This window comes from Chlamydotis macqueenii, chromosome 7 (genome assembly GCF_036417535.1).
Source record: "Chlamydotis macqueenii isolate bChlMac1 chromosome 7, bChlMac1.mat, whole genome shotgun sequence".
NCBI lineage: Eukaryota > Metazoa > Chordata > Aves > Otidiformes > Otididae > Chlamydotis > Chlamydotis macqueenii.
The window spans coordinates 22,059,203-22,086,516 of NC_141562.1; the positions used below are offsets into that span (position 1 = coordinate 22,059,203).

Below are 27,314 nucleotides of genomic sequence, written 5' to 3' on the forward strand. Positions count from 1 at the left end.
AAGGAGGCTGCCATTAAGCTGATCATACATCTATAAAACCTGCTGCAAACTATTTCATTTTTTACCTGAACCTGTTCTTTGAGTTTAAGGATAAATTTTCCTGCTCCCTTCCACTTGCTTTGGGCCTGAAACACACACTCTTGATCAGAGAGAATCCTCTGAGATGGTTTAGATGCCGAGGACTTTTTGTTTGCTGGCTCTTTTGTCACCTCTTCCAAGAGCACATAATCACTTGGATTTGGGTTGCTCAAAATGCTGTAGGAATATTTGGCTTTGCAAAGAGTCTGTTAAAGAAGACAAAAAAGAAGGCATTCCCTCAGATTCTGGTTACTAACCCGAATGCTTAGCTTGTGCTGAGAATGAACCCCACCTTATCTTGTATGAAACCAACCTCCACCCCGCAATGTTGCAGACCTACGAAATGGAAATGCTGCTTACCTGCTGTATGACATCCTGAGCTGTGCTAAAGCGGGGAGCTTTGATGACAGTGCGTGGTTGCTCAGGGGAGACATCATGTACCTGAACAAAGAAACTGTCATCCTCAGAGCTGATGACTGCATCTTCCTTTGCTTCTTGAAAGAAGTTTCTCTCGTTTAAATTCTATAGGGGAAAAAAGGAAAGCTACATTCATGTACTTCAGAGAGGTAACATAGCTGGTGGTCACAACAGGTTTTTATCACACGAGAATTGGAGACTGTGCTGTTGCCCCAGCTCAATTTCATTAAGTGCAAATCTACTATATAAGAGGTTTGACAAGCCACTATTGCTAATAATAAATAACTGTTTCTAAAATCAGTGTTTGAAATACCTTTCATAGTAGGCAAGGAATGGAGACGTAAGCATGGTACCACATTACGCAAAAATAACCACTTAAAATCTTTTATTTCCTTACGTATGCAACATTATGTTTTGTCACATAAGGGTGGCATTAAGATAAGAGATGGTGGAAAGTGTCCTTTTCTCTCCTTGTCCCTGCACTACAGCCAAAAGAACTGAGAGAGCAAGAAGTCTGAATGAACATTTTCCGGCGGAGCAAGCAGAAGGCTGCTCCTCTGTCCTTTTTCAGGCTCTCTGACTACTGCAGAATTCCTCCCTGCACCACCTCTCGGATAATGCATTTCTTTCCAACCCCTTGTAACACAGTTTGAATTCATAAGCTGTAGCCACGGGCTGTGTATCATGCTCTACAAGTGGACCCACTCCTTGTTTTTCCATGCAAATTTGCAGCTTCATTTCTAGCTCCAAGATCTGAGGCTGCTATCTGCAGAAAGGCTCAAAATTACAGATGAAGCTTTGAGGTACCAGTATCACAGGACAAAACTACAGCATAATTGTCACATAGACTAAGACAGATTTTAACCCATGTTTTCTGAAAGAATAGGGTTTGGAAGTGACGCGGTTGTGGTCGCATACACTTTAGAAGTGTTGCAGTCCACTGAATTAAGTAGGCTACTATTTCCACAAGCAAATTTTTACCTAGTAGTTTTTGCTCCAAATATTAGAAATAAAGAAAAACAAGTAGTGGTTTGTGTAATACAATAGTAATTTGTCAAACTGAAGCTTTACCAAAGGTTGTGACAAAATAATCAGTTAAAAATGTATTTTTTCATTTTAAAGGATCCCAGAGGATCTCTGTCATTTGTGTACGTAAAATCTGTGTACATAAACATACATGTACGTACATGACTATGTTCAAGCTAAGCAAGCATTATTGTATGCTGAATAGACCAAAAGACAGTGCCTGTGAAAATTAGATCATTAAGTGTCTTTCTCCTGCTTTTTTGTTCCTCTCTCACAAACCTGGGCACTAGCCTATTTTCAAGCTGTGGATGTTTTGCTCATAGTTCAAACTGAAAGAATCACTCCATCTTCCTCCTTTAAAGAAATAACCATTATTTTAGTCTTTCATTTGATAATTTAATCATCCTTTGAGGTTTTCATAGTTCTTTAATATTAAAAATGCTGTCTAACTTTTCTGAACAGAGAAGAAGTTGCTGACATCTAAACTGATTGATAATTGTAGTCTGGATTTCTGTTATGTATGATCCTTTGATATCTACTGTTATCCTTCTTTCTATTATTTTCCTATCATGTCAAAATCTAAATTTACATTAAACTAGAACTATCAATCCCAACAGTAAGCTAGAGGCACTGAACTGTTGAGTAAGCGATAATGATGAAACACCACAGCTGATCCTAGAGCTGAGTGAAGTCAAGTTAGTGTTGCACAGGTGCATGAAGTCTAGCTGTGCTCACTCGAGAGTTATGTTTGTTTTTAAATTATGTACACAGCATTGACATTACTCACCAAGTAGTGAAACAAACACTGCACCCTTTTGTTTCCTAACAGCTATTTTTAGCTACATCTGTAAATAACAATTTATCTAAAACAGACTTACTTCCTCTCGGGTTTTAAAGATAATCCTTCCAACATATCCTTCTTCTGGGAACCAACTGTTCAGAAGCTGCACTAGCCCTTCTTCAGGACCGATTACTCTCTGGAATGGTGGTTTTCTGCATTCACTCTTTTCTTTAGATATAAAACTTTTCTCTTCCATCAGAAAATAGTCTGCAGCACATGAGTCGGTGCCTTTTGTGGTAGCCAAGAGCTAAGACAGACCACAATAAACACACAGCAATTAGAATGCTAAATATAAACACTGCATAATTAGTATGAGAATGAATAAAGAAGCTTTAAGAATCAATTACTATCCTGATAGTGCAGGCAAGATTTCTGATGTGCTATTTATTATTCAGATATTTTACTCCAGGGTAATGTACTGTTCTTTCTAGCCTAGCCAAGCAGTCCAACTATTCCAGACAAGGCAGTACTATTTAAACTTATTTCTGTCCTGTTTGGCTGGCCAGACAATTTATTCATAATCCCAGGACAGTACAGTCTTTTCCCACTGCTAGAATAACAATCCCTGTTGAGTAAAATGGTTTTTCTACTCATGAACTTAGCCCTCTAACTTTTACTCTGTATTCCTATGGTGCTCAAGTTCAAAGAATTGTGCAGAAATATTTCCCCTTGTTGTAATGACAGCCCACTGCCTCCGCCGGTCAGAAAGGTTGTTTTTCTCATCTGCGTATGCCCAAATATTAAATGACTAATAGGGAATATCTAACATTATAAATCCATTCTCTGAAGCCAATATTGGGAAAATTTCACTGATGACAGTCTTGTGTTTGCAATGCAATTAATTCCACAGTAATACATTTCTACAGCACCTCCTTGCCGTGATGAATGAACGACAACAACCCTGCATGTGAGAAATGCAGGGAGATAAGTGCCCAGAATGATGTTAGAGTGGATTCTTGCAATTAGAGTCTGCAATTCAGTGGGCAACTTACCTGATGGAGAAGCTGTGCAGCTGTGGTCCCTCCACTTACATTAAAAACAGTGAAAGGCTCCGGGCCTGGAATTCCATGAATTGTCACTTTGTAAGTCACAGCAGCTTTCCTTTCCCCCATGCTAAACAACTGTTCAGACAACATTCAACAGGTTACTGAATGTTTTTACACAGACATGTTATTTTTAAGTTGCTCAAAAGAAACTGTACACACAAGTTGTAAGGACTTTGACAGAGCAAAGCTATCTAGCTATTATGTGTCTCTTACACTACAGATTAAGGCATTAAAAAAACTCCCAACAAACCAACCCCACAAAAGACCACACTCTGCCTCGAAGCTGAAGAAGAAAACCGAAGTTTTCCAGTGAGAGTACATAAACTGCCACTGAGCAAAGGGTAGACCTCCACCACTCACTATCTGCATTCTAGCTGAGCTCACACTATTTGGATTTGGTGTACGAATTACTGGATGAAAACCTACAGCTTCGTTTTACCCTCCAAACCATTTCTGTTCTTCCTTTCTGCCCTAGTATTTCACCAAGATACATGTTTGGCATGTATTCGCAGGAGGATAACATCTGCAACACATCTGCTGCACACACAGTAGCTCAGGAGGTTTTATCTAACACTTTAGAAATCAGCAAAATGATAACATACATGCTTAAAGTTACTAAAACACAAGTAATCAGGTCACCTAACATTAAGGGCTATTTTAAAAAATTACACTACATGCATACATACATATATATATTTATTTATATATAAATGTTATACACACATCTGTATGCATATGTATACATATTTAATACATATAAACATACAGATGTGCACACACACACATATAAATATGTATGTATTTATGGAAATACAGACTCCATCTTTTCCTGTAACAGAACTCAATTTTGCTCTGATTATCCCAAAATTGTTGGTAATATGCATCTTTCTTTTTAAGTCCCAAATGGATTGCTCATGATGCATGCATAAAGGAATACGTGAGGCAGCTTTGAACCTTACTGCTCAACCACACTCCTTCTCCAGCACTGGAGTTCTTGTGCTATACCTAAATGCACCAGAACCAGATTTTGAAAAGATTTACCCTCCCACAGTTTCAGACAGGTGGGATAACCTTACTTCCACCAAAGCCCAAAAGAATTAGGCATCAAGGTACTTCAGAAAAATGTGCAGGTTTAGGGGTAGCCCCTAAACATCTTTCAACAGTCTGGTTCTAGAAGCCTTCAGACCATAGTAGTTATGAAGACAAGAACACATGGCATTCACAAAAAAAAATAATTAAATTACCATAGATGCAGGCAGAGTGTTTCCTGAGGGACTTTCTTCCATTCTCCGACTGTTTATGAACAAACTAGAAATTTCTAATGGTTCATTGTGCAGGTTGTGGAGCTGGACATGTCTATAGCCTAAAGAGAAAAAAATCCTTCAAGTACTTTGTCACATCCTAAGACACAAGTCTCATAACGGAAAACTCAAATTTGCTGTATTTATAGCTACAATTTGCCACACCTATAGGATTTGAAGCACTGTAATAACACTGAATATTCAGTATATTTATACATGAAATAGCTACATATTAGAATATGAATGAAATACAGACAAATTCTCAGTGGGAAAATGCATGTCTATGGCCAGATCTCCTCATATGCTGGGACTGTTGTGTGGCATTATAGCGGCATGAAGCAAACGTGGAAGTATTTTTACTATTCTGCTGAAAAGCAGCTGGCAGTACGGAAACTCCCTCCCCCATGTGTCACAGAATTCATAATGCTTCCTTATCTCTCTCACTGTTTTTCACCCTTCCTTCACCTCTCCTCCAGCCACTGTTGCAAGAAGTGCAATTCCCCCCTGCCCAGCGATCACCAGTTACAGCAGTTTCTTGGGCAAAGGACAAGGCAGGGAGCGAAACCACCCCGTGCTTCCTAAGGGAGCAGCAAGTCTCAAGGTGAACACAACCTCACAGCCACAGCTCAGTTCAGAGCAACTGATGCCCCAGTCTCTGCAACAGCACAGGATTTAACTTTTTACAAGTCACTGGGGCAGCCTCCAGCTCCCAGGAGCCAATTAGATCAGCATCATACTGCCAGGGCAAGGTATGTTGTTTGATATTTGCTCCCCGTCTCCTCTAGAAAAATGCAACCAGCTAATTAAAAATATCCCCCCAGCAGGATTCAGTCCAGTAACCTGCTGGACCACTTTGGCATAGGGTATCACTACAAACTATACTGTACCTCTTCTTAGAGCTTTTAGGGGAATGATTCTCTGCGCTGTTACAGCTGAGCTGTTATTTTCAACAACTGCAAACCGAAGAAAGACCAAGTCTTCGAAGTGAACCCGGAAAAGGAACTGCTCATTCCACATGGGGTTGAGAGTGTTGCGATGAATGGGCTTCGTCCGGAAATGGCAGCTGTCCAGAGGCATCCCCAGCACATCGATTTCAATGCATGGACTGCCTGTGCTATTGCTAGGGCAGACGTTCTGTCCGGACACAATCTGAAGCCAAGGAGTACACAGAGAAATCAATTAGTGGAGTAGTTTGTTTACTGTCATGATTCTGAGCTAAACATTGCTTAGCACACTTCTAAGCCCAGTTTGTTAACATGCTGATTTAATTACAACGCTCCCCTACTTTTGTAATTGCCAGGGCAGTAATTTCAACAGCAGAGCTGTTTCAACTCCCACCATGCTGTTGCTACGGTATCTTTCCTCTGAGAAAAATACACTATACATCATGAGTGTAACCATTCAAGGCATCTGAAAGTTAATCCAGAAAGAATGTACCAGTAATGTAGTCAAAAAGGATCAAATTTTCTTCTCGATTACTGTGGGGTGATGGCACTGACCTCTGGCTTGCTTTGGCATACATAACACAAGAATTAGGTGTGCAATTACCACAGCTGGGAGAATTTTGATCCTTACGAATCTCACTTTTCTGAAACATTTCCTGGAAGGGACTAGCTTCTTAGAATACATTTTTTTTGGCCATAAATCCATGAATTATATATCTTCTTATATAACTTTGAAAAATATTTTTTAAATATTTAGTACAGCTCTTCATAATGGCTTTTTGTGTAGCTTCTCAAGCGCTCACAAACATGTGAAACATCCAGGCACATGTATAATTTTACACAGTTGTGCAGACCCAGGGAAAATGCTTTCAGGACTGGGTTTCAATAAATATTGTGAAGGAAACAGTGAAAGTAACTATGGATACAAACCAGCCGATAAAATAAAATAAAGACAATTATTTGCTCTTTCTCCCTCCAATTTCTGTTAGTTACGCTGACCTTCAGAAGTACAAGCAACAATTGAAGGTTCAATCTTTTCATACAGAAGCACGACTGTAATGTTGGTTAAAGACTGTAGTTAAACATTGTCTACTTCTGTTTGGCTGTAGGAAATTCTGTTTACTGTACTTACTGTTAAAGAATATATAGCTGGCTCTTTATTGTCAAGATCTCTTTCTAAGGGACAAAACTGCTGGTACATTGAACAATTTTTATCCCACAAAACAGGAGGTTTCAAAACATATCCACAGCCGCCATTCGCCTCAAACATTGCTGCATTAAGTTGCAGAGGAAGATCTGTGAAAGTAAGGCAGCCAAAACTGACAAAGAGCAATGGTACAATGCAAAAACTGTAACAGTGAAGACAAAGACATGTTTTAAATATATTTATTTTTTTTAGTTGAGTACTATCAATTAATTCTTGGTTTTCAGACACAGCTGTTATTTATGTATCCACTCTATCCCATACTTAATTATATAAAACTATAAGAACAGTTCATTAATTTTGATCCCTGTCTGTTGTCTTTATCCAACCATAGGGCTTGCCTACACCTATTTGCTGCGAGTTTCTAGGTATTTGCCATGAACTCTAGAATGAAAAAGCATTGACTGTGTAGCTTTGTAGATGACCTAATGGATTCCCCATTGAAAAGGTGAAGGAACACAAGACAGGATAGAAAATGGCCCCAAAATGTTTACATCAACACTAAACCAGCATCCAGAGTGGCACTTCTAAGCAAAAAATAGTTCAGTATCTTTTTATACTTGAAGTTATCAGAAAGGGATAATAGCTACTTGAACTGTGAAAAAAGCCCAACCTTCACCAATAAAATAAAAATGAAAATGGAAGGTGTTGCTATCCAGGCGTGTCTGTGCTATCAGGAGATCTGCTGCTCCTGAACTCTGGGATCACTACTCACAAGGACCAGATTGTCCAGATTGGTATGAACCTGCTTGTGCTGGGATGCACAGAAAGGTACATCCCCTCACGACAGCAGGTAAAAGCAAACGTCAAATACAAATTCACAGTTTAAGGACTTATTTCACATTTAAAATGTATTAAAACGTGTGTTTGTGTGCCCATACCATCTGTTTGGTAGTTAAGAGCCACGAGCTGTACACCATGGAGCCAGAAGATCAGTGGATGGGGATTTGAGGAGTCGATGCGCGTGGCAGCAGGGTAGGTCCTCAGGAGCTGACAGGTGGTGTGCTGGATCAGCTTCTGAGAGTAGCGCCGGCACAGCCGCTTGGCAGCGTTCTCGTTCAGGGAGGAGATATGATAGCATTTGGGTGTCCTTATGATAGCACTGAGGGAAGCTGGAGTGTTGTAAGGGGAGCAAGGATCTTCCCCAGTCGGCCGTACCACATCAAAAGGACCTGAAAGATAAACAGTACCCTCGCGTTACAGTTGCAGGTTCAGAGACTCTAGTTTTCTGGTGAAGTATGTGTGCATACTTTTGTTATGGTAGAATAAGGTTATCCTGGAAAATAACACTACTCAGCGTGTCACATTGCTTCTTGCACAGTAAGAACAATCCATGTTTCAAGTATTTAAATGATACTGTGATTAGAGGTGCTAACAATCATTTTCATAAATAAATACTTAATGGGCATTTGCCTGAAAAAAATTTATACATCTTCTCATTTATACATTTTACATGAGGAAAGGAGGGAAGATTGAAACCCATCTGCTAAGTCTCCAAACAAGCAGTGTACAAAGGCCGTCAGAGTTAAGGACAAAGCCAGCAAAATATTTATATCCTTCAGAATTACACCCCAGATATCTTCATTTTTAGGACACCAGTCTCTAGAAGGGAACCTAACCTGTGTGCTGCAGCCATGCCCTTGAGCTGAAAGAAATGCAATGTTCCTTGAGACAGAAAATGACTACAAGAGAGCATACAACTCTAACTTTCTGTTTACGGCAGGGGATCTGGGTCTCATCCCTGCTCCAGCACCTTTTCCATACTTTCTTTGTATTTCTTTACATCTGTTCATATGCAGAAGTACAATTTCCAAGTTCACAAACTGAATCATTTGCAGACTCTAAATACATCCAAAGTGGAACATGATTTTGCATGATTACATGTTTGGACTTGGCTGAATTTTAGGCAACTAAGTCCTACTTCAGACACTAAAAATCCTTTTCTGGATTCAGCCCAACAGTTCTGCCTTCCATTTGTACTTTGCAACAGTCATTCATACCTTTTTCAAATGCAAACTTGAAGATACATCACTTAAAATGTATGTTACTTTTGAATCGTTTATGAATTCAGGTCTTCATATTCCTGACCAAGTAAACTCTATTTCAACATTCCACACTCAACACTTCACAGTTATAAGAGTGTTACTGTAATAGCTGCTGCACTAATGAAAAACCATTCCAAAGTTCAACATCTTACACATTGTAAAGTATTTGATCTTTAACAACTTGGTCTGGTACATGTGTTGGATTACAGAGTCATTCCACGTGACTGGTGAAAGAAGATGCTAACTTTACCTTTTCCAGATGCTTTGGCAAGAGTAGCTGACTCCCCAGGGCTCAGCCTGCCAGGATTGTTGCCAAAAATGGACTTCCTGCTTTTTCTTTCTTTTCCTCTGCTAGAGCCAGATGGGTTTAGAGTTGACAAGCCTGTTCCCATAAATGTAAAATAAATGAGCCAAAAACCATGATCAAGAGGGCATGACATTTTCCATCATATTTTACATTACTTTTGAAGGCATGAATACTCCTGTTATATAGTACACAGAGCAAGCAGTGTATTTTTCTCCATAATTTAATTTTAACATCTTTACAAACATATATGCCCTTCTGTACATATATATTATGTATGTTTGTGTATATAATGCATATAAAAACTTACATGAAGCAACACAGTATACGGCTATCTCTCTGTGATATAACTTAGCTCCATTTCACTTTTTGGCTTGAGAAAGGTAGTGGCTCTATCTCAAATTACCAAATGGTACTAATTAATCCTATAAAAGTCTGCAGTAACAGTCCCAATTTTTTTTTAAAATCCTTTCTACAGAAGCAATAAATCTGTATAGTAGTGAGTATCATGGAATTCATCTGTGATAAGATACCTACAAAATTAAATAAATATAAGAATACAGAGATAATGTAAAGGAAAAAGCCAAAATGCTGTTTGTTAAACAGTTTAACCTCAAAATGTTATCAGAGTTATCTTCTTATGTTTAGAATTTGTATTTCAATGACAGGAAATATGGTAGGTGTGCAAAATCCATTAAGCATTTAATGGCAAATATGTACCAGAAGTGGAGCTCGAAAGCTCTAGTACAGCTATTATTCAAACACATGCATTCTAGCAAATTAATTATTAAAATCATGACCTAAATTAAAGTACGTCAAAAAACACAATAGTTATTCTGACACCCACAGCACTGAGGTGTGGGATTCTCTCAGAGACCCACGATGTACTTGTGATATAGAATACAACAAAGCAAGTACGCTGTTTTTTGCCTAACTGTGACTCATAAAATGACCCTCAGGAACTCACATCAATTCACACCTGCCTGAAGACAGCTGTGGATTTAATACTAACATTGCAACTACAAATCTAAATCACAAAGAGTATGCATTGGACTCTCTTCTACTGAAGTCTGTCCACAGCTGTAAATTTTCAGCTCTCAATCTTTACAGCACATCTACATGTACTTACTAAAATTAGGCTGACAGTTTCAACGGAACTGCTTGGGTTAGTAAAATTTAGGATACACATAAATGTTTTCAGCGTTGGAGCTGTACTTCTCTTTGGGCCAAAGCATAGACATAAACCACAGAAGATGGCAGAAGCTGAGATTAAGGAACATGAACTGACTAGAAGAATGGGGAGTTATGCACTGTGTGCCTCCAGCACTATTTAATCCCAGTTTTCAATGGATCAAATGGATTTGGCAAGCAAGATCCAGGTTTCGAAGTCCTGTTGTGGAGACAGTCACTGAGGAAACAGAGTAACCTCATAAATCACCAGAGAGTGCAATGCAAAACACCATGGTGAACTGAACCCAGCACGATGGCCACAGGGTAAGCTGCAGCTGGGAGTTCTCTTTCAGCCTTTCCCATGGCCATGCTTTGCATGTGACAGGCCTCCTCCCAGAGGTGAGCTCCATTTTTCACTCCAATTTAAACTTGACTCCATAATGTAGCATTACCTATTCATAGAATCACAAACTCATAAAATAATGGAGGTTGGCAAGGTTCTGGATGTCATCTGGTCCAACTCTCGAGTCACAGCATGACCAGCTTAGATCCCACCACACTGCACATAGATCCTACTGTACTACCACAGTGACAGGGTAAGTGTTTTGTATTTCCCTACAACCTATATTCTATACCCTTTGAGTTACAGAATTTAGTCCCTCTCTCTCCTGTTAGATATAACCATACGGCCTTACTGCTTTTAGATCTTTAGTCCAGAGGATGGCGAACTTCCCTGCCCTCCTTATTCTAACCATGCTAAATCAACAGGCTAAACTGTAATTGTCACCTTCTCACCATGTGTTTCAGACCACCAGCCAGTTAGTCTGTGGGTTTGCAGACCTTGAAAAAGAATTTACAGTACTTTTATATATAGGGTACCCTTTTTAGTTATCACTTTTAATTTCCTGAAAAGTGATACCAGAGGGGCAGATAGTCTGGTACAATGGAGGTGGTGACTGAATTTCATGCTGGTTAGCTCAAGTGACTCCCTGCACTCTGCACTTGATTGTGCAGATCCTGGTTTTATGTAATCAACTTTCTCTACTCATTGTGTAAAGATCCTCAGCATCACAGCAATGGGCCATGTGCCAGTGGATTATAGCATATATCCACTGTGCCAGTGGATATATAGCATTACTGTGCTCAGGTGTGCTTCACTGCCCTCATCTCGGGTGACCCAAAAGAACAGACCTTCACCCTCTTAAATAAGGGCATGATGAGATCCAACAGATCGAAATTGAAGTTAAGCAAGGACTGTAAGGGTCAAAAACCACTGAAACAATAAGAATTGCAGTGGGTTCCTTGTTACCAGAGATTTTATAAACAAGAAATGTTATTTTCTCCACATGATAAATTCTGGTTTGACCAGGAACCACTTAGGGAAGTCTGTGTTACTCAGTAGGCTAGGAAAAGTGAACATAATGGTCCTTGTCCTTTTTCATAGTCACAAATCAGTGATTAACACTCAGGGACATAGGCAACTGTAAACACAGAATAGAAATACAGAACGATAGGAGAAATAAAATATTTACACCATTGATCAGCCACTGACATGAATTCTGACCTCTCTATTTCCAACACTCTTGCATTGTTTTAATTGGTGGGGGAGTCGGTCAACAGAGCTACAGAGCCATGGATCTACCCGCCCTGTTCGCGTTATTAACGGGCAATACCGGGGTACGGCAGTGCTCCACGCCTGCGCCCTCCAGCTGACCAGAGGAATCCAATCAGCGGCACGGTGGCTGGGGAAGTCTACACATCTTGCAGAGACAGCAGTATTTGTCTCAAAGGAGATAAAGTTTGTCAGAAAACTAATTTCTACAGCTTCATGTGTTAATCTGTGAAAGGAACTCATTTTCTTAATTAAGAAATTAATCAATTAATTAATTAATTCATGTCCCCTTTAAAGCAAGAGTAAGAAATCCGATAAGGAAAATGAGTATTTATTTTCTAACTGAAATTACATTAAAAGCCTGAAATATTTTAAAGTTTTCTTAGAACATCAAAACTTCTTTGCGTGTCACAATGCTTGGAACAACTTAATCTATCTCTGTTTAATCTTGAATATTATTCTTTAAAAGAAAATACTTTATTTGAAAGATATCTTATTGCAGATTTCATTAAAGAGTATCAGATTTGAATTTTTAGCAGATATTATTCTTACAAGTGACACCTACAATTCTTAAAAGTGATAGGAGATTATAAAAGAATGTCTCTCAATATTTCAGCATATTTATCTTGCCTATTTGACAATATTTTATGTTTGGTTAGCTTCTCTAATCTGATTATAGTTCTGTTTGCAAAAGATCATGATTTGGCAGAATTGCCCAGTTTTCCACAGAGAACCATTCCATTAAAAACCAGATTTTTCATTCGAAACATCAAACACATAAATAAACAATAAATTCTCAATTTAAAAGAACTTATGTGCACAGTATGAGCCAAAACACTCCCATCCTCGTGTTTCAGTACTGTACAAGTAACTACTGGCAATCTCCTCTTCAGTTACTCCCTCTCCTTTTGCTCTGCAAACGTCATTCTTCCTAGCGTACAAAAGACAACCGTCCTATTTCCTTCAGCCCCTTCCATAAAGTGTGTGTGCAGTCAGTTGTCCTCACTCATGCCATTAAAAGGCTGTTTTATGCCCCTAAATGGGGCCCCCTCCTGTCCACTTAGGAAAGGACAGAGGTGTAGACAAAGGTGAAACACACTAAACTGAGGTCACAAAGAAATGTGACAAGCTCTTCCTGCAAGGCTTTAAGAATAATTTCCTTCCTAATTCAGTAGGTCCTTACATGGAAACGCGGAGCTCTTAAGATAAAGCTTTCTGTTGTGTGTGATTTGGCAATGAAGCAGTTGTCTAAGTTGTGAAGACTGGCAAATTTCACTTCTGTAAACATTTTAATATGACAAACAATATGTCTTCACATAATTCATGAATACTACTTCTCAGCCAGGAGCTATTATTATGTAGACTACCAAATCAAAGAAAAAAGCTTCCTGACTACTTCAATTTGAAAATGCTTGTAATATCTAAATCAAAACATAAACATAACGTCTCCAAGAATTAGAAAGCTTAAAGCAATAAAAAAGGGCAGTGTACTTACCAGGGAACTTTACAGCTTGACAGTAAATGACAAGATCTGATAGTTCTGGAGCTATCTGCCTGCTTTCCTTCTTATTTTGTGGAAGATAGAATTCTTCACCCAGTTCCATGTCATAAACCTAAGTGACATTCCAAGAACATATAATAATAAAGTTATTGAATGTGAAAGTACTCTTGCATATCTTACTTATGTCATTAAAATCGTTTATCTCATTCTTCTTATGTGGTTTGGTGTCTTCACCTAACACAACTCCAAGTGCAGGTTTATGCATCAATACCTGTTACTGATACTGCGGTAGCGTGCAAAGACCTCAGAGTCAGTTCTCCAAACATTTAAGCAAAAAACATCTGTGTTCAGAAGAAACTACAATTTACTAAACAGCAATGCACTGGTTCAGTTTTCAGATGATTTAATAAAAGGTAATGTGGCTATCTGATATCTCAGTGCAGTATTTTAAAGTTATTTAAATACACAAAGATGCTAAAGATTCAGACACAATCTTCAGCTTCATTGATGTTAACGGAAATTAGATATCTAAACAGACTTCTGGCTCAGACTTCAATGAAGTCTTATATTGAGAGCAATGACAATTAAAATTTTCTGCCAAACAACCTGTATATACAATAACCTCTGAAGACTTTTTTTGAACAGTATGTTGAGCATTTTTTTTTGTTTAATCTGTTTTCTCTGGTGTGTTTCCATGCTTTCTACTATTTATCTTCATTAAAGTGCATTTGTCATCCAATGTCTTAGTTATCTAAACTGCTCAAATCCTTTTGAAGCTGTTTATATATAAAGTGTGGCTGAGAAGAAAGGGGGAAAAAGCAGAACTACCTTTCCTTTATTATTGTAAGTAGCACAATCAGCCTTCTTTATTCTTTTGGCAGTCTCTTCATTATATTCAAACTGCAGTTTATCACTTGATAATTTATTCTCAGGTCGGTCTTCAAGAATGTTATCTAAAAATTAATAGTATTTTAATAAACATAGAGCCAAACATTTTCAACTGGAAATTAAATTTGAATTAATAATATTTAGGAACAATGCTGTAAATCTTATCTGAATAACCAGATGCCAAAATAATGCATTTACTGGTCAAAGCATTCTCTTTTAGTAGTAAATTTCTAATTCAAAAATTTAATGCTTGGCTTTGGTTAATATACTGCACTTCTTCTAAAGTCCATCCTTTTGTGCTCAGAAGATGCTTAAAACAAAACCATCTAACGAATTAAGTTTACCATTAGAAAACAACTGATATCGCTGAACAACAAAGAATTGCTCAAGTCCAAACATAACGAACCACATCAAACATGCAGACATCTTTGTACAGTAAGTTTTGATTTTCCTGTCCTTACATTCACCATGAATACATCTATAGAAAAATCTCTTCAAAGCTACATATTTATCAGAGAATAATACACCTACTAATTTGGTCTTTCTGGACCAAAATTTTCTAACTGTCACAAAAGGAATGGTTTTATTTTATTCCTGATATTCCCAATGCTTTGACCATACTCTTTCACACATAACCAGTGTCACACATGCAGCCTTCTAACAGTTCCTGACCTGTTAACAATGCCATATAAAAAAAAATCTGATTGCATTTTTAACCTAAGTAGAAACCATACATTCACACTGTCACATTTAACAGGCTGGAGATGCAGTGCTGATTTCATGCAGTTAAAATGCTCAACCAAACGGCCTTTACCTTCCTGGCTGTTAGGAGCAGGAGAAGCATTAAGGACATCAGCTACAGGGAAATGGAGTCAGAGAGGGAATAAGAGTAAAGGAAATTAAGATTTACAGCCAGAGAAATGAAAATTAAGTGTCAGTTGTAAAACTATTAGCCTTATGCAAACCTGATGTATCAGTAAGGAAAATAAAACTGAAAATCTTCTAGAAAGTTTACAGACCATTATTTAGATTAGTTTTGCCAAAATTTTAACACAATTAAAGACCGCGAAGAATAATCACTGTAATAAAGCAGTAAACCATGCCACAGATTCCTTCATATACTGGAAGAGGTGAATGTTTATTGCTAACTTCAGATTTCTCAAACCTTCTCTTAACTAGAACACCGCTCACACATCACTTACTGCAGTAAGCTCGCAATAGTTTCCTGGCAAAGGTTAACAAAGATCTATGTTTTTCACAGCAATTTACATCTACACCGTTTCCACCCTGTCCCACACAATGAGTATTCTGAAGTAGCCAATTAGGCCAACTTTCTAGCAAAACACACCTGAAAGTGGCACTGGCACCAATCTCAAATTTTCGTATTAGCAAAAATAATACCGCTATCCCACAAGCAGTGTCAGGTCCTGAACTGCATTCATTTTGTGACTATTTTTAAGATCATTAGCACAGAAGCAAATAATGTAAATAAAAGACCAACTGAAAAGAAGTCCCGTGCTGCAGGGGATGCTCGAGCCTTACATCTTCAGTGAACATGGTACCTAGAACTTAAGCAGGTACCCATTAGACTTAAAGAGTCAATGAGTGAAGAACTTTACTGTTTACCTAGGAGAACATGCCCAACTGTGTCAGACCAACGGTCCATCTAGCTCAGCGTTCTCTTTCTGATAGTGGCAATGGGAGATGCTGTTTAAAGAGAGCATACAGCCACCAGTCATGGTCCACTTCCCTTGTACCACCCCAACATCCACAACTGCTGAATATTAGGGATGTTGGACCATACATTTCTACCTATAACATTTGCTTATAAACCTGTCCCTGAATTTGTCCAATCCTTTTTTTCAATCTGCTAATAGCATTTGCCTCTGCAATTTCCTGCGGCAGCAAATTCCAGAAGTTTGCTACCAGCTGTACAAAGAAATATTTTACCTGGCTTAGACTGATCTTCCACTTGCTTTACTGAACACCTCCTAGATCTAATGAGTAACAGTTCTGTACTCTCACCACTTTGTGATTTAGCAAACCTGCTTCAAATTCATCCCTCAGTCCTCTTCTCTACAAGCTGGGGAATTCCAGCCTTTTCAGACTCATGCAAGGCCACCACCACACTTCCCTTTACTTTTTTGGTTGCCCTGCTCTCTTAAGTTCCTTAACTCCACTATATACTTCTCAAGATCTGGAGGGAAGAACTGGTCACAGAACTCAAATTGTGGCACACTAAGATTTTATATAGAAGCAAAAAGATATTTTGAGTACTGTTCCTGGTGATCCCCGTCTTTTGGCTGCCACTGCACACCAAGCTGGGGATTTCAGAGAACTTTCAATAATTCCATGATCTCCCAAATTGCTACTGCTGTTGTTGAGCTCAGAATCACACAAGCAAGATCTAAGTTTTTCTCCCCTAATGCATTACCTTATGTTTATCTACACTGAAGCACATCTGTAATTTTTTGTCCCCTTGGTCAGCTTTGCGATGCATTTATGGAGTTTAACAAGGGTGCAGCATTTAACTGCCCAAAGAGTTTGGTATCACTTTTATCATCATGGCTGTCTCATTGGGTAAATGTGCTGTGATCTACTTTGACATATTCTCTGAAAATTACCAACAAAAAATAACAAGTAACCCATTCAGATGCATCCAGTTTGTTCAATCCATGCATGGAGATTCTGACAAATGTCCTTTGACAAAACTTGAGAGGATTAAATGTTTCTGACTCCAACTGTTTGCTCTGCCAGAATCTACCAGCCCCACAGCAAGAGAAACAAAACAAGATATATGACTTCAGCTCAGTCGCCTCAGTCTGGCACATTCTGTCCTTCAACTGTAGTTAAATCAAACATGTCTGTCTGAATCAGAAAGCTAAGGAAGTAGTGGCAGTTACTAACTGCAGTATTTTTTATCACCTCTGACATGTCAGTCATTATACCCAATCCATAAACTGCCCCTAAAGGTGGATATATGCTAAACTGCCAGCTCCTGAAGGCTAGGGCAGCTGAACCATACACAGTACGTGAACTTACAAGGCAAGCCACTAAGGCACCCCTTGCCGTTTTTTCACTGAGCAGCTAAAGCTTTAAATAAAGCCGTTTTTATTGAACAAGCCAGGGACACAGTGGCTTCTCCACCTTTATGCATGATACGAACAGTTGATGCTGCAAGTGTAACTGAAACAGGTACTTCAGGGGTTGGTGGGATTAGACAGTAACTACGGAGGATTTGGAATAATCAATTTAATGGCAGTCATGCAAATACAAGGGCTAAGCCTGTTGTGAACCTTGAGCTTTCAGGTGTCTGAACTCCTTAGGAAAGACAGTACAGGTGAATGTAGGTAGAGTACACTCTGAACACAATCATTTTTGCATAATATAAACAATACTAAATATAATTTACAAAGACTACAATTTAGCATACACTGCACAGTTAAAACATCTAATGGTTAAAGTCAGGCTCAAGTCCTCTGCACAGTCAAATTATTTTAACAGCATTATGCACTACTGCACCAAAGTGCCACCCAAGACTTTTAGTACATCTTCCTCTCCCAAGGTAAGATCAACTTACCTATGTCATCCCTGAACTAGAATATTTACATGCCATATAGCTACAGTTCTAACAACAGCATTTTAATTAAATAAGTAAGCAAATATTGTTACCATCAGAGAGGGATTCATAGTCATAGTCATATTCATCCTCTTCATCTTCTTCCTCTTCATTGGCAGGTGTGAGGTTACTAGCACCATTGCTAGCCTGTGCTTGCATATGTGCCAGCTGGTGAGCCTACAGCAACAGAACCACTTATTACATTATTGGTAAGTATTTTTAAAAAGCAAAAGAGTTTTCATCACTATTTGTATCTTATTTTATTTACGTGAAAGCAATGAATAGGTATAATGAGAAATAAATAAGATTGTTAAGGTCAAACTAAAATACCATTTTAAGGGTTTGAATACAGAGAAAACTTATATTGTTAGAAAAACACTCAATAAGATATGAAAGCTGATTAATCATGAAAAAATGTCCACTTTGCACATTACTCAAAGGAGGACTGCCTTCTTCCAGCCTGAGGTAGGCTGCTATGGAAACCGTTTAAAACTTTTTTTAAAAGATGGAGAATGTCCATATACTGGTAAGATCAGTGTGATTTACTTACTCTGATACAATAATCCAATTCTAATTAAATTGTGTTTACGCTTTGGGTAAAAGCAATTAGTTTTCAAGAATTCAATCTAATTGCTGACTAAACATAGGCATTGTTAAATTGAGGCTACCAGAGATGCAGCCCTAATTTTTTAGAAACATAAAGAATTCTCATATAGGTATAAGCATTACTTGAATAGCAGAGTCCCCTCAAAAAGGGAGCAAGAAAGACAGCATTTGACTGGCTTGAATATGAAAAAAGAAACAAAGCAGAATTCTACTAAAAATTACCACATACTGTATATATACACACATACTCAATACATACCACTATTTCTCAATAAACACAAATAACAAATGTTATAGCCTCAGAGTGAAACTTCATTTATGTTTAGCACATATGGCATGTGATGCTAATCATAATATTATAAAACTAAAATATACTAAGATTTTATTATGCTGTCTCTATACTTATGTCTTGTCTACTTATTTGAAAGCATTGCAATACACTGTGGGTCTTCCAAGTAGGAAAATGCATTATTCTGCTGTACATATTACAATGGCAAAAAAAAATTCAAACACAAATGAATAATTTTAACAAAAGTATGTCTCACTGCTTGCTTTTAAGGAAGAACTTTACCTTTTGTTTGAGTATATCCACTGGTGTTTGATGGGCTTTGAGCTTCTTGTTTTTAAGTAGTATTTTTCTTTTCAGTTGGCCAGGTGAAGGAAGCATGGGATCATCAGAAAAGTCACTCTCAAATAAAAACTTGGTTACCAGCTTATCTCCAAATACGTTCTGAAATATCAAGAACACGTGATGGGAAATTATGGAAAATCTCAAGGCATGTGCTTAAAATAATTTACCACAATTTATGGCCTACCTTGAAAATTTCAGCCATCTTGCGTTGCTGAGGCAATGAACAGTGGTTTTCTATTGATATGATAACTGGCATGTCAGAGGTGATAAATGCATTGCGACCAATAGCTTCAACTACCTCCTGTGAGAAAGAAAGGTCATTGAAATAACGTGGTTATTTTGCAGCATTCAGTTAACTTATTGTTAGTTAAAAGGGGAGAAAGGCAGGCATCTCTTTTCCCCTCTAAGAAGAAAGAATACACAATTTGCTTTCAAAACAAGCTCCTACAGATCAACCTAGTATCTTGTTACAACAGTAATGGTAACAACTACTTATAGTTACATTGACAATAAAAAGACAGAAAATTACAGTACATATGCTACAAAAAATAATTTGAAAAGTATAATGCTTACAAGTGAAGAGTTCATGTCTGACATAGTACATAGTTCATATTCTATTAGGATTTAAATTATTAGGATTTGTACTAGTAGGCATTTTTTTTTCCTTTATTAGAGGAAAAGTTACTGATTTTCTTCTCATTTTTTGTTTCTATGTGCAATTAACAGCATACCTTAAAAGAGATCTTAGTAGTAAGAGTGTGCCCATGATAAATGATAGGCATCCCATCATCGCCGTCCCAGCAGTCTAATTCTACACTTCTGCAGCCTTGTAAAAGAACCTACAATGCAGTTGAACAGTGTAAGCACGTATGAGCCACAGTCTCATACCATCAAAGCAGAAGACAGTGCAGAGCTAAGTGAAAGCCCAGTGAATTCAGCTTCATGAACAAAGGAAAAATTACTTCTACTCAAAATCTGAATAATTATATTTCAGGCAGTTGTGTCCATAGCTGGCACACCACCACTTCTTCGAGAGCCAGACACACTGAGCCAGAACAAAGTGTCCCTCCTCCTCTGGCGACAACTACTTGAGGGACAGGAAGAAGCTCTTCTGCATCGTGCAAATTTTGGAGACAGCTGAGCTCTGTCTCACTTCCCATGTGTTCCCAATACAATGCTCCCACCACTGTGCAGTGCTACAGGAACCTCCTTTGCAACTGCATTATTCAATGCAATCATGTTATTCAGGCTTTCCTAACACGCCTCACCCCTCTGCCTTATACCTCCAGGGGAAGCAGCACAAGGGATGCCAGATGAGCCCTTCTCAATGGTAAGTCACAGGAAGTTTGATGCTTTTTCTAGCATTTGGTAAATACACAGGCACACAAATATGTATATATACACACAAACAAACGCAGAGCCAAAAGCCCTCGGGAGAAATCGTTCTTTTCCTGTTCATCACCAGTCAGGCATAAAGTCTAAAAAACTGCAGAATATTCCTAGAAGTAATGTTTTTAGAAGCTATAGTTCCATTTGAAATTTGTCTTTGCAGTACAATGTACAGTATTTGAGTAGTGTTTTTGACATCTGAATGAACTAAAATATTAGATCAGTCTTTCCTGTGGGAAAGTCTAATTTTAGTAGGTTGGGTCAGACCGACTGGTGTCTAAATGCTATGAATCTCAAACGAAAACCTTTTTTTTTTTTGCCTTAGAAAAGGCATTTGAGCACAACTGTGCTTACAGGCAGCTTTCCCACACATCATGTTTTCCAACGTTTTGCAGGGCTTTAGGACATTTAGATTTTCAAAGCAAAAAGGTCATGCTTCTGTGACTTGCCAGTTAAACAAACAAGTCCATGCTGAAAATGACACAATGATCCAATCCTGCATACCTGGCTGTAGAGCTCTACTGAGGACTCCCCTTTAAGCTGATGGCCAGTAAGGTAAGTATTGTGTGAAGATTCAATGTAGTAATACGACAGTGGGAAGTGCAAGTCCTCAGCATTCTCTTGTGACTCATCGTTTTTGGAGGCAAAGTTGTCTTTATCCATCAAAAATCTAGATATGAGAAGATGTGAGGAAATGCTATGCTGAGTATTTTGTCACTGTCATGCAAACATCAATACACTGCTGTCATCTTTTTTAATATGTATATAAATACATAATTAATTACCTTGCAAATCCTTCAAAAGACAGCAGCCCCTGCTGGCACATATTCACACTGGGTTCAAATTTCTATAAAGAGGAAGAAGTTTAAGAGACGTATAATAACAATTTTCAGAAATACAGCTTTTTTGTATTTTCATAGTGTAGTTTGCACACTGAACTACCTAAAATCAGTCTTTTGGGTGATAAAGTAGTTAGGTGTCTGCAGTATGCTCATACTTGTCCTATGAATCACTAAATAAGCATATTAACCCCCCATCTAAATCATAGAAACATTTAGGTTGGAGAGGATGTTGGGCGGTCATCTAATCCAACCTCCTGTTCAAAGCAGAGTCAGTATTTAAGCTGAAATTAAAAAGGCTCTATAATCAGGAACCCTTCTCCTGTCTATTGTGCTTAAACACAACACACCATCATCTTGAACTAAAGAGACTTCTGGTATGTTAACTTCATGTTTCTGTAGAATTTCTGCCTTTTAAACCTTGCAATTTTATATTACGTATTGATAGTTGAAATATACAATTTTTAGCCTTTGTTAACTGCTAAGTGGAGGCTTAATTTTGGAGTATATTATGCAAGTTTGGAGGAATTCAACATTTTATACATACTTTCTAACCACTTCAACCACTGTATATAAGGGAACTAGATGTCCACGTTTGCTCTGGAAAATTTTTTATAACAAAATAAAAATATGTGGATATGGTGGGTTTTTAAGTTCCAAATTAGGGTTAAGCTCTATCAAAGGTGGTCACAGACAAAGAGAAAACAACACACTGTTATGAATAGTTTTCCCAGTTGGTCACGTCCCTTTCCAGGTAAAGCACACATAACCAATAAAACTGTTTATTTATATATATTTTTTTTTTTATTTATGGACATCAGCACAATTTTATAGCTCACCATAAAGACAGTATTAAATTTTAAACTCGAGTAAGCTGTAGTGACAACATCAGTGTGAAAGGAGATATCCATACAAATATGCCATTCTGAATACAAGGCAGACAATGCTGGTAAGGAACAGAAGTAACAGGAGTTCAAGTAAAAGGAATTGCAAAATGTTTCTTTTACAGACCTGGATAATACTGAGGATTTCATCATAAGTGCAGTGTTCTCCTTGGCAGTTCACTAGGAAGTCATTTAGCTGCTGGATTCCCACTCCAAATATTCCCAGAGATGTGCTTTCAACTCCAGTACCATTGGTTACGATACTGGCAGCAGCAATAGCATCAGATATTTGCCTCTGGTTATCTGACAGTTGCTGCCTGCTCTTAATGAACAAACCAAGGTCTGAAACATTCCTAGTCAACAAATCTTAAAAGAAAAAAAAAAGAAATATAAATATAAGCTATATAATTATGTGTATTATATATACTGTAAAGAATATAATGTAATATATAATACACATTAATATCTGTGTATTTTAGCACTGACATAGTAGCACTGACTTAGATTATGGTAACTGGGGAATGTAAAGGGAGACAGAGGTTTCCTTCTGCCTTGTCTCACATAAAGTACATCTACTAGGAAACCAGATAGGACAAAACCAACCAAATGAGACACAGAGCACAGTCTCCTCATTTCTCCTCTCTACATTTGCTCAGTGTTTTAGTTCATCCAAAGCTCCTGCAACCAGATACAGATCCCTGTTGTCAGGCCCAGTCACTCAGCAACGAGTTTTATGCCTCCAAGAACTGCCTTGAAGGGTACTAGCGGGTGTTGGTTGATGAGAAGCTTAACATGAGCTGGCAGTGTGCACTTGCAGCCCAGAAAGCCAACTGCATCCCTGGCTGCATCAAAAGAAGCATGGCCAGCAGGTCAAGGGAGGTGATTCTCACCCTCTACTCTGCTCTGGTGAGACTCCACCTGGAGTACTGCCTCCAGCTGAGGAGCCCCCAACATAAGAAGGACATGGACCTGCTGGAGCAAGTCCAGAGGAGGGCCACAAAGAAGATCAGAGGGCTGGAGCACATCTCGTATGAGGACAGGCTGAGAGAGTTGCGCCTGTTCAGCCTGGAGAAGAGAAGGCCTTATAGTGAGACCTTATAGTGGTCTTTCAGTACCTAAAGGGGGCCTACAAGAAAGCTGGAGAGGGACTTTTGACAAGGGCATGTTGTGATAGGACAAGGGGCAATGGCTTTAAATTGGAAGAGGCTAGATTTAAATTAGACATAAGGAAGAAATTCTTCACCATGAGGGTGGTGAGGCACTGGAATAGGATGCCCAGAGGTGTGGATGCCCCATCCCTGGAAGTAATCAGGGTCAGGTTTGACAGGGCAGAGTGACCTGGTGCAGTGGAAAGTGTCCCTGCTTATGGTAGGGGGGGGTTGGAACTAGATGATCTTTAAGGTCTCTTCCAACCCAAACCGTTCTATGATTCTATACTGGTTACAAACATATCTGGCTAAGGTAAAGCGGGAATACTTTTCCACCCCTTCACTTCTGAACAAAGAACCTGTCTTACATCCTGCTAACTAAGTATTAGTGGAGGTACAGTAGCAATCCCCTACTTAAAATTTATAGTTCTTTATGAGACCGAGACACTTTTTCTTAAGGCAAATAACTGAAGCTGTTTAGCAGTCTAACAGCTGTATTTTCCTCTTTAACAAACCTAAATCAGGCTGGAATCCACTGCTATTTTCATCAATCTTCAAATTAGTGTAAAGTGGAGCAGGCTCTAAACCGGATCGATTGCAAGGCACAGCATAGACATCGAAAAGGTCTTTCAGATCCTTGCGGCTACGGACACTGCGAAAAGAGTTGAAAAGTTCAATTTTTGCTCTTTTATAAAATTGGATGAATGAGATCAGTACAAAATAAAAATATACTTTACCTGAAAGATTTGAAGAGCTCTACAAATTCCACAAAAGTCATGTTACTGTCAGACACCATGAAGTTCTGAAACCCCTTCATTCCTCCTTTAACGCGGCCATGCCAGCTACTGCTGCTCCACGTGCTAAATCAGAAAGACACTGCTGTAGGTTGGTTATGTTAAATTTCCAGTTCCTGAAATGCTACACATTACTGCCTTAACACTTTATTTGTGCTCTCTTTAACATATTTGATACCAATATCTGGAAGAAGCAAATAAAGCAGTATCTTTTAAGATGTATAATGACAGTTTGTACCTTCTTGTTTTACAGCAACTATTCTTTTCCCTCAAGACAATTGCAGACTTTGCCAGAATTAATAATGTATATGCATGCTATTTACATTATTAATTTGCACTTCCATGTGCAAAAAGGCCTGATACAAATGGCACAAATGAAAGCATTCTCATTTCCTCTTTAAAGAGAACACCACCAGTATTCTTGTAGCACAGGGTGTTTGTTTATGAGGTATACTGAAGATTTGGTAAGGGAAAAATAAAAGTGATGTAGAATTCCTTAAAGCTCTGCACTGTCAAAATAAAATGGTAATATTCTGACTAGATAGGCAAGAAAAACAGATATTTTCCTTACACACTTGGGGTTTCTTATATCTGGGAGCATTAAAGGTGCAGATTTCAAGGATAACTCTTCCCCTTTCCTGGTGCTCAACCCTCATTGCTTCCCAGTCCATGGGTTTCCCAGATACTTCCCAAGAACAGCTGGGATTAACACCAGATACCTCAAAGACAGGTCAAGCTACAGTCCTCCTCTTCTTTTAGGCTTGGAAAAGTAGCCCCTGGAGGCCATTTCTTTCTAGAAACAAGGTTCTAGTGATTTCCTCCTTTCAGCTTCATGGGCTGAAGGAAGGAAAGCAGACTGGAATTTCTTGAGAGCAAAGGCAGAAAATGATCACAGAAACAACTAGTTGTTTGGTGCTGATTATTTTAGTTGACTTTGTAATATCAAGCCCAGTCAATTTCTTCATAATTGCAATCGTTAACTTAAGTTGTGCAGCTGAGCAAAGTTTTTTGAAGCAGAACCAGTACAATTCCAAAAGCCATATTCCAAAATCTTCAGGTTACTACAGGATTTACACTAGTAAGTGTAGTTAGGCACCAACTTGAACTATTCCTTGAGCAGTATGAACAAATCCTTAGTTAATTTCATGTACAAATTTGCAATGACAACAGCAGAATTAGCTGAGCTCTGGAGCCCCTTCCTGGGCCTAAACACCAATGAACACACTGCAGGAATGGGATCTACCAGCACCAGCATCCTGAAAAGGGAGACATCTAAGCAGCCAGAAAAAATACAAAGAATTGTCTAGTTCAAACCATAACTAATTCTAGAAGTTACAGTATTTGTTTCAAAATACCAGACTAGGTGACCATGTGTCAGACTTTACTGCTCTCTAATGTTCAAATCTACAAATCCATTAATCTACAAATTCTGTCATCAGGTTCAGTACAAATAGTTCCAACAGCTGTGATGGAAAAACAGAACCAGCTTGTTGTTCTGTTCACTTGCTACAAGCAGCAAAGTTTTTGCATAAATATGCTAGATCAGATTCCTCAGTTCACTCCTGGCCTTGGATGGATGCATGCAACTCAAAACAGAATGTGATTTAAAACTATTAAAAAATACCATCTACTTTAGTTGATAATGTTCAATTTGTTTGACATCACTATGGCAAGTACTGACATACTGCATAAAACTTTTTGGCTACAATCATTCCTAAAATTTTTGTCAGACAAGAAAAATAAACCATGACAGGGAAAGTCTCTTGACTCCAGAACACAGACTGGAACTGTAGAGTACCAAAGGGAATGCTCAGCATTTCACCGGATCTGATCCCTAAAGAGTATCTCCCATAATCGTTCCATGGGTAATAAACACAGGTTGTTAAAAAAAAAGGCAAAAACCCCACTATCACCACCAACCAAAACTGTAATTAGTAGCAGTCTGGATTATGCCTGTATACAGCTAATGAGAGAGGCAGTTTACTCTCTCTTTGCAAAAAAGCCCCCAACTCTAATTTTCCACGCCCTGCTATCTGTTTCCCAGTGGCCTTAGCACTCTTTCCCCTGCTTCCTCCACCTTACAGGCAGCATTAGATTTCCAACGAACTTGGGAATTTGCTGGATGCACATCTGCTTTGAAAGAATGACAGAAGACAGCTACAGGCTACCTGTGTTTGGAAATTATCTGGACATCTGGATTGTACAAGGTTTATTCTCAATGTAAATTATTTGTAAGGAGCTCAGGAATATCAAGGTTGTGAGTCATATATGTAAAAACACTGTTTTTCATTCTCTACCTGTAGAAATTACTATTATTTAAAATGTACAATAAAGATAGCCAGGTCCTCATCTTTTTAAATTGCTATCATTATATTTAATTTTTTTTTCACTTTAAGAAATTTTATTTTATTTAGCTCTTCTCATTTGCTGGACACTTTGATCTAATTTACTGGTGAGGTAAAGTTAATGCACATATTATATGGCAAGAGAAAGAGAAAAAGAACTAGAAATCTCTCTTGCTCTCCTCCTCCTAGCTGCTACACTGCAGGTAACAATCACTTGTTAGAAGCTCAGCTTTCTGTGCTGCAAAGGCTTCTGCACAGCCCAGTGGGACCCTGCTCTCCACTCTCCAAAGCTGTGGGTTCTGTGACAGATCATGCCCTCACCTAATGTGCACAACCAGCTCATGTCCAAGACTACCTCCAACTACTAATGTCTGAGTCTAAATCCAGTTGCGAATCCAAATTAATAAACTCTGTTGGCTCTAATCTGTGCAGAGCCATACAAATGCGCAGAAGCACTCCCTCTGGATCCTCTGTTTCCTAGGGTATTTCCTTACCTAGGTCATTCCAACTTCCTGTGACTTTTGAAAATGGATACTTCATTTTATCTTAATTTATGATGCTACTGACAAAACTTGTTGGGTATAACTGAGTATAGAACTTCATTTTTATGAGACTGCAGAATTAACAACAAAAATGCAGTGAAAAGAAACAAAAGATAGGTGACGGTGTTCAGCCTGTACGG

The 27,314-nt window shown here is 38.4% G+C and overlaps 1 protein-coding gene across 1 annotated transcript in view; it reads right to left on the reverse strand.

The window, feature by feature from the left end:
• The window catches only part of PLCE1 (phospholipase C epsilon 1), a 128,860-nt gene that overhangs the window by 986 nt on the left and 100,560 nt on the right, over positions 1 to 27,314 (reverse strand). Inside the window, exons 11-30 of the mRNA XM_086751711.1 lie at positions 24,231 to 24,353; positions 24,009 to 24,145; positions 22,473 to 22,711; positions 21,408 to 21,469; positions 21,127 to 21,292; positions 19,965 to 20,072; positions 19,418 to 19,534; positions 19,174 to 19,332; positions 18,050 to 18,173; positions 14,318 to 14,442; positions 13,484 to 13,601; positions 9,153 to 9,284; positions 7,739 to 8,029; positions 6,786 to 6,949; positions 5,597 to 5,858; positions 4,653 to 4,771; positions 3,355 to 3,483; positions 2,400 to 2,609; positions 439 to 600; positions 66 to 284 (exon numbers count right to left, since the gene is read on the reverse strand). Coding sequence (XP_086607837.1) covers positions 66 to 284; positions 439 to 600; positions 2,400 to 2,609; positions 3,355 to 3,483; positions 4,653 to 4,771; positions 5,597 to 5,858; positions 6,786 to 6,949; positions 7,739 to 8,029; positions 9,153 to 9,284; positions 13,484 to 13,601; positions 14,318 to 14,442; positions 18,050 to 18,173; positions 19,174 to 19,332; positions 19,418 to 19,534; positions 19,965 to 20,072; positions 21,127 to 21,292; positions 21,408 to 21,469; positions 22,473 to 22,711; positions 24,009 to 24,145; positions 24,231 to 24,353 — 3,166 coding nt within the window. The remainder of the gene's footprint in view (positions 1 to 65; positions 285 to 438; positions 601 to 2,399; positions 2,610 to 3,354; positions 3,484 to 4,652; positions 4,772 to 5,596; positions 5,859 to 6,785; positions 6,950 to 7,738; positions 8,030 to 9,152; positions 9,285 to 13,483; positions 13,602 to 14,317; positions 14,443 to 18,049; positions 18,174 to 19,173; positions 19,333 to 19,417; positions 19,535 to 19,964; positions 20,073 to 21,126; positions 21,293 to 21,407; positions 21,470 to 22,472; positions 22,712 to 24,008; positions 24,146 to 24,230; positions 24,354 to 27,314) is intronic.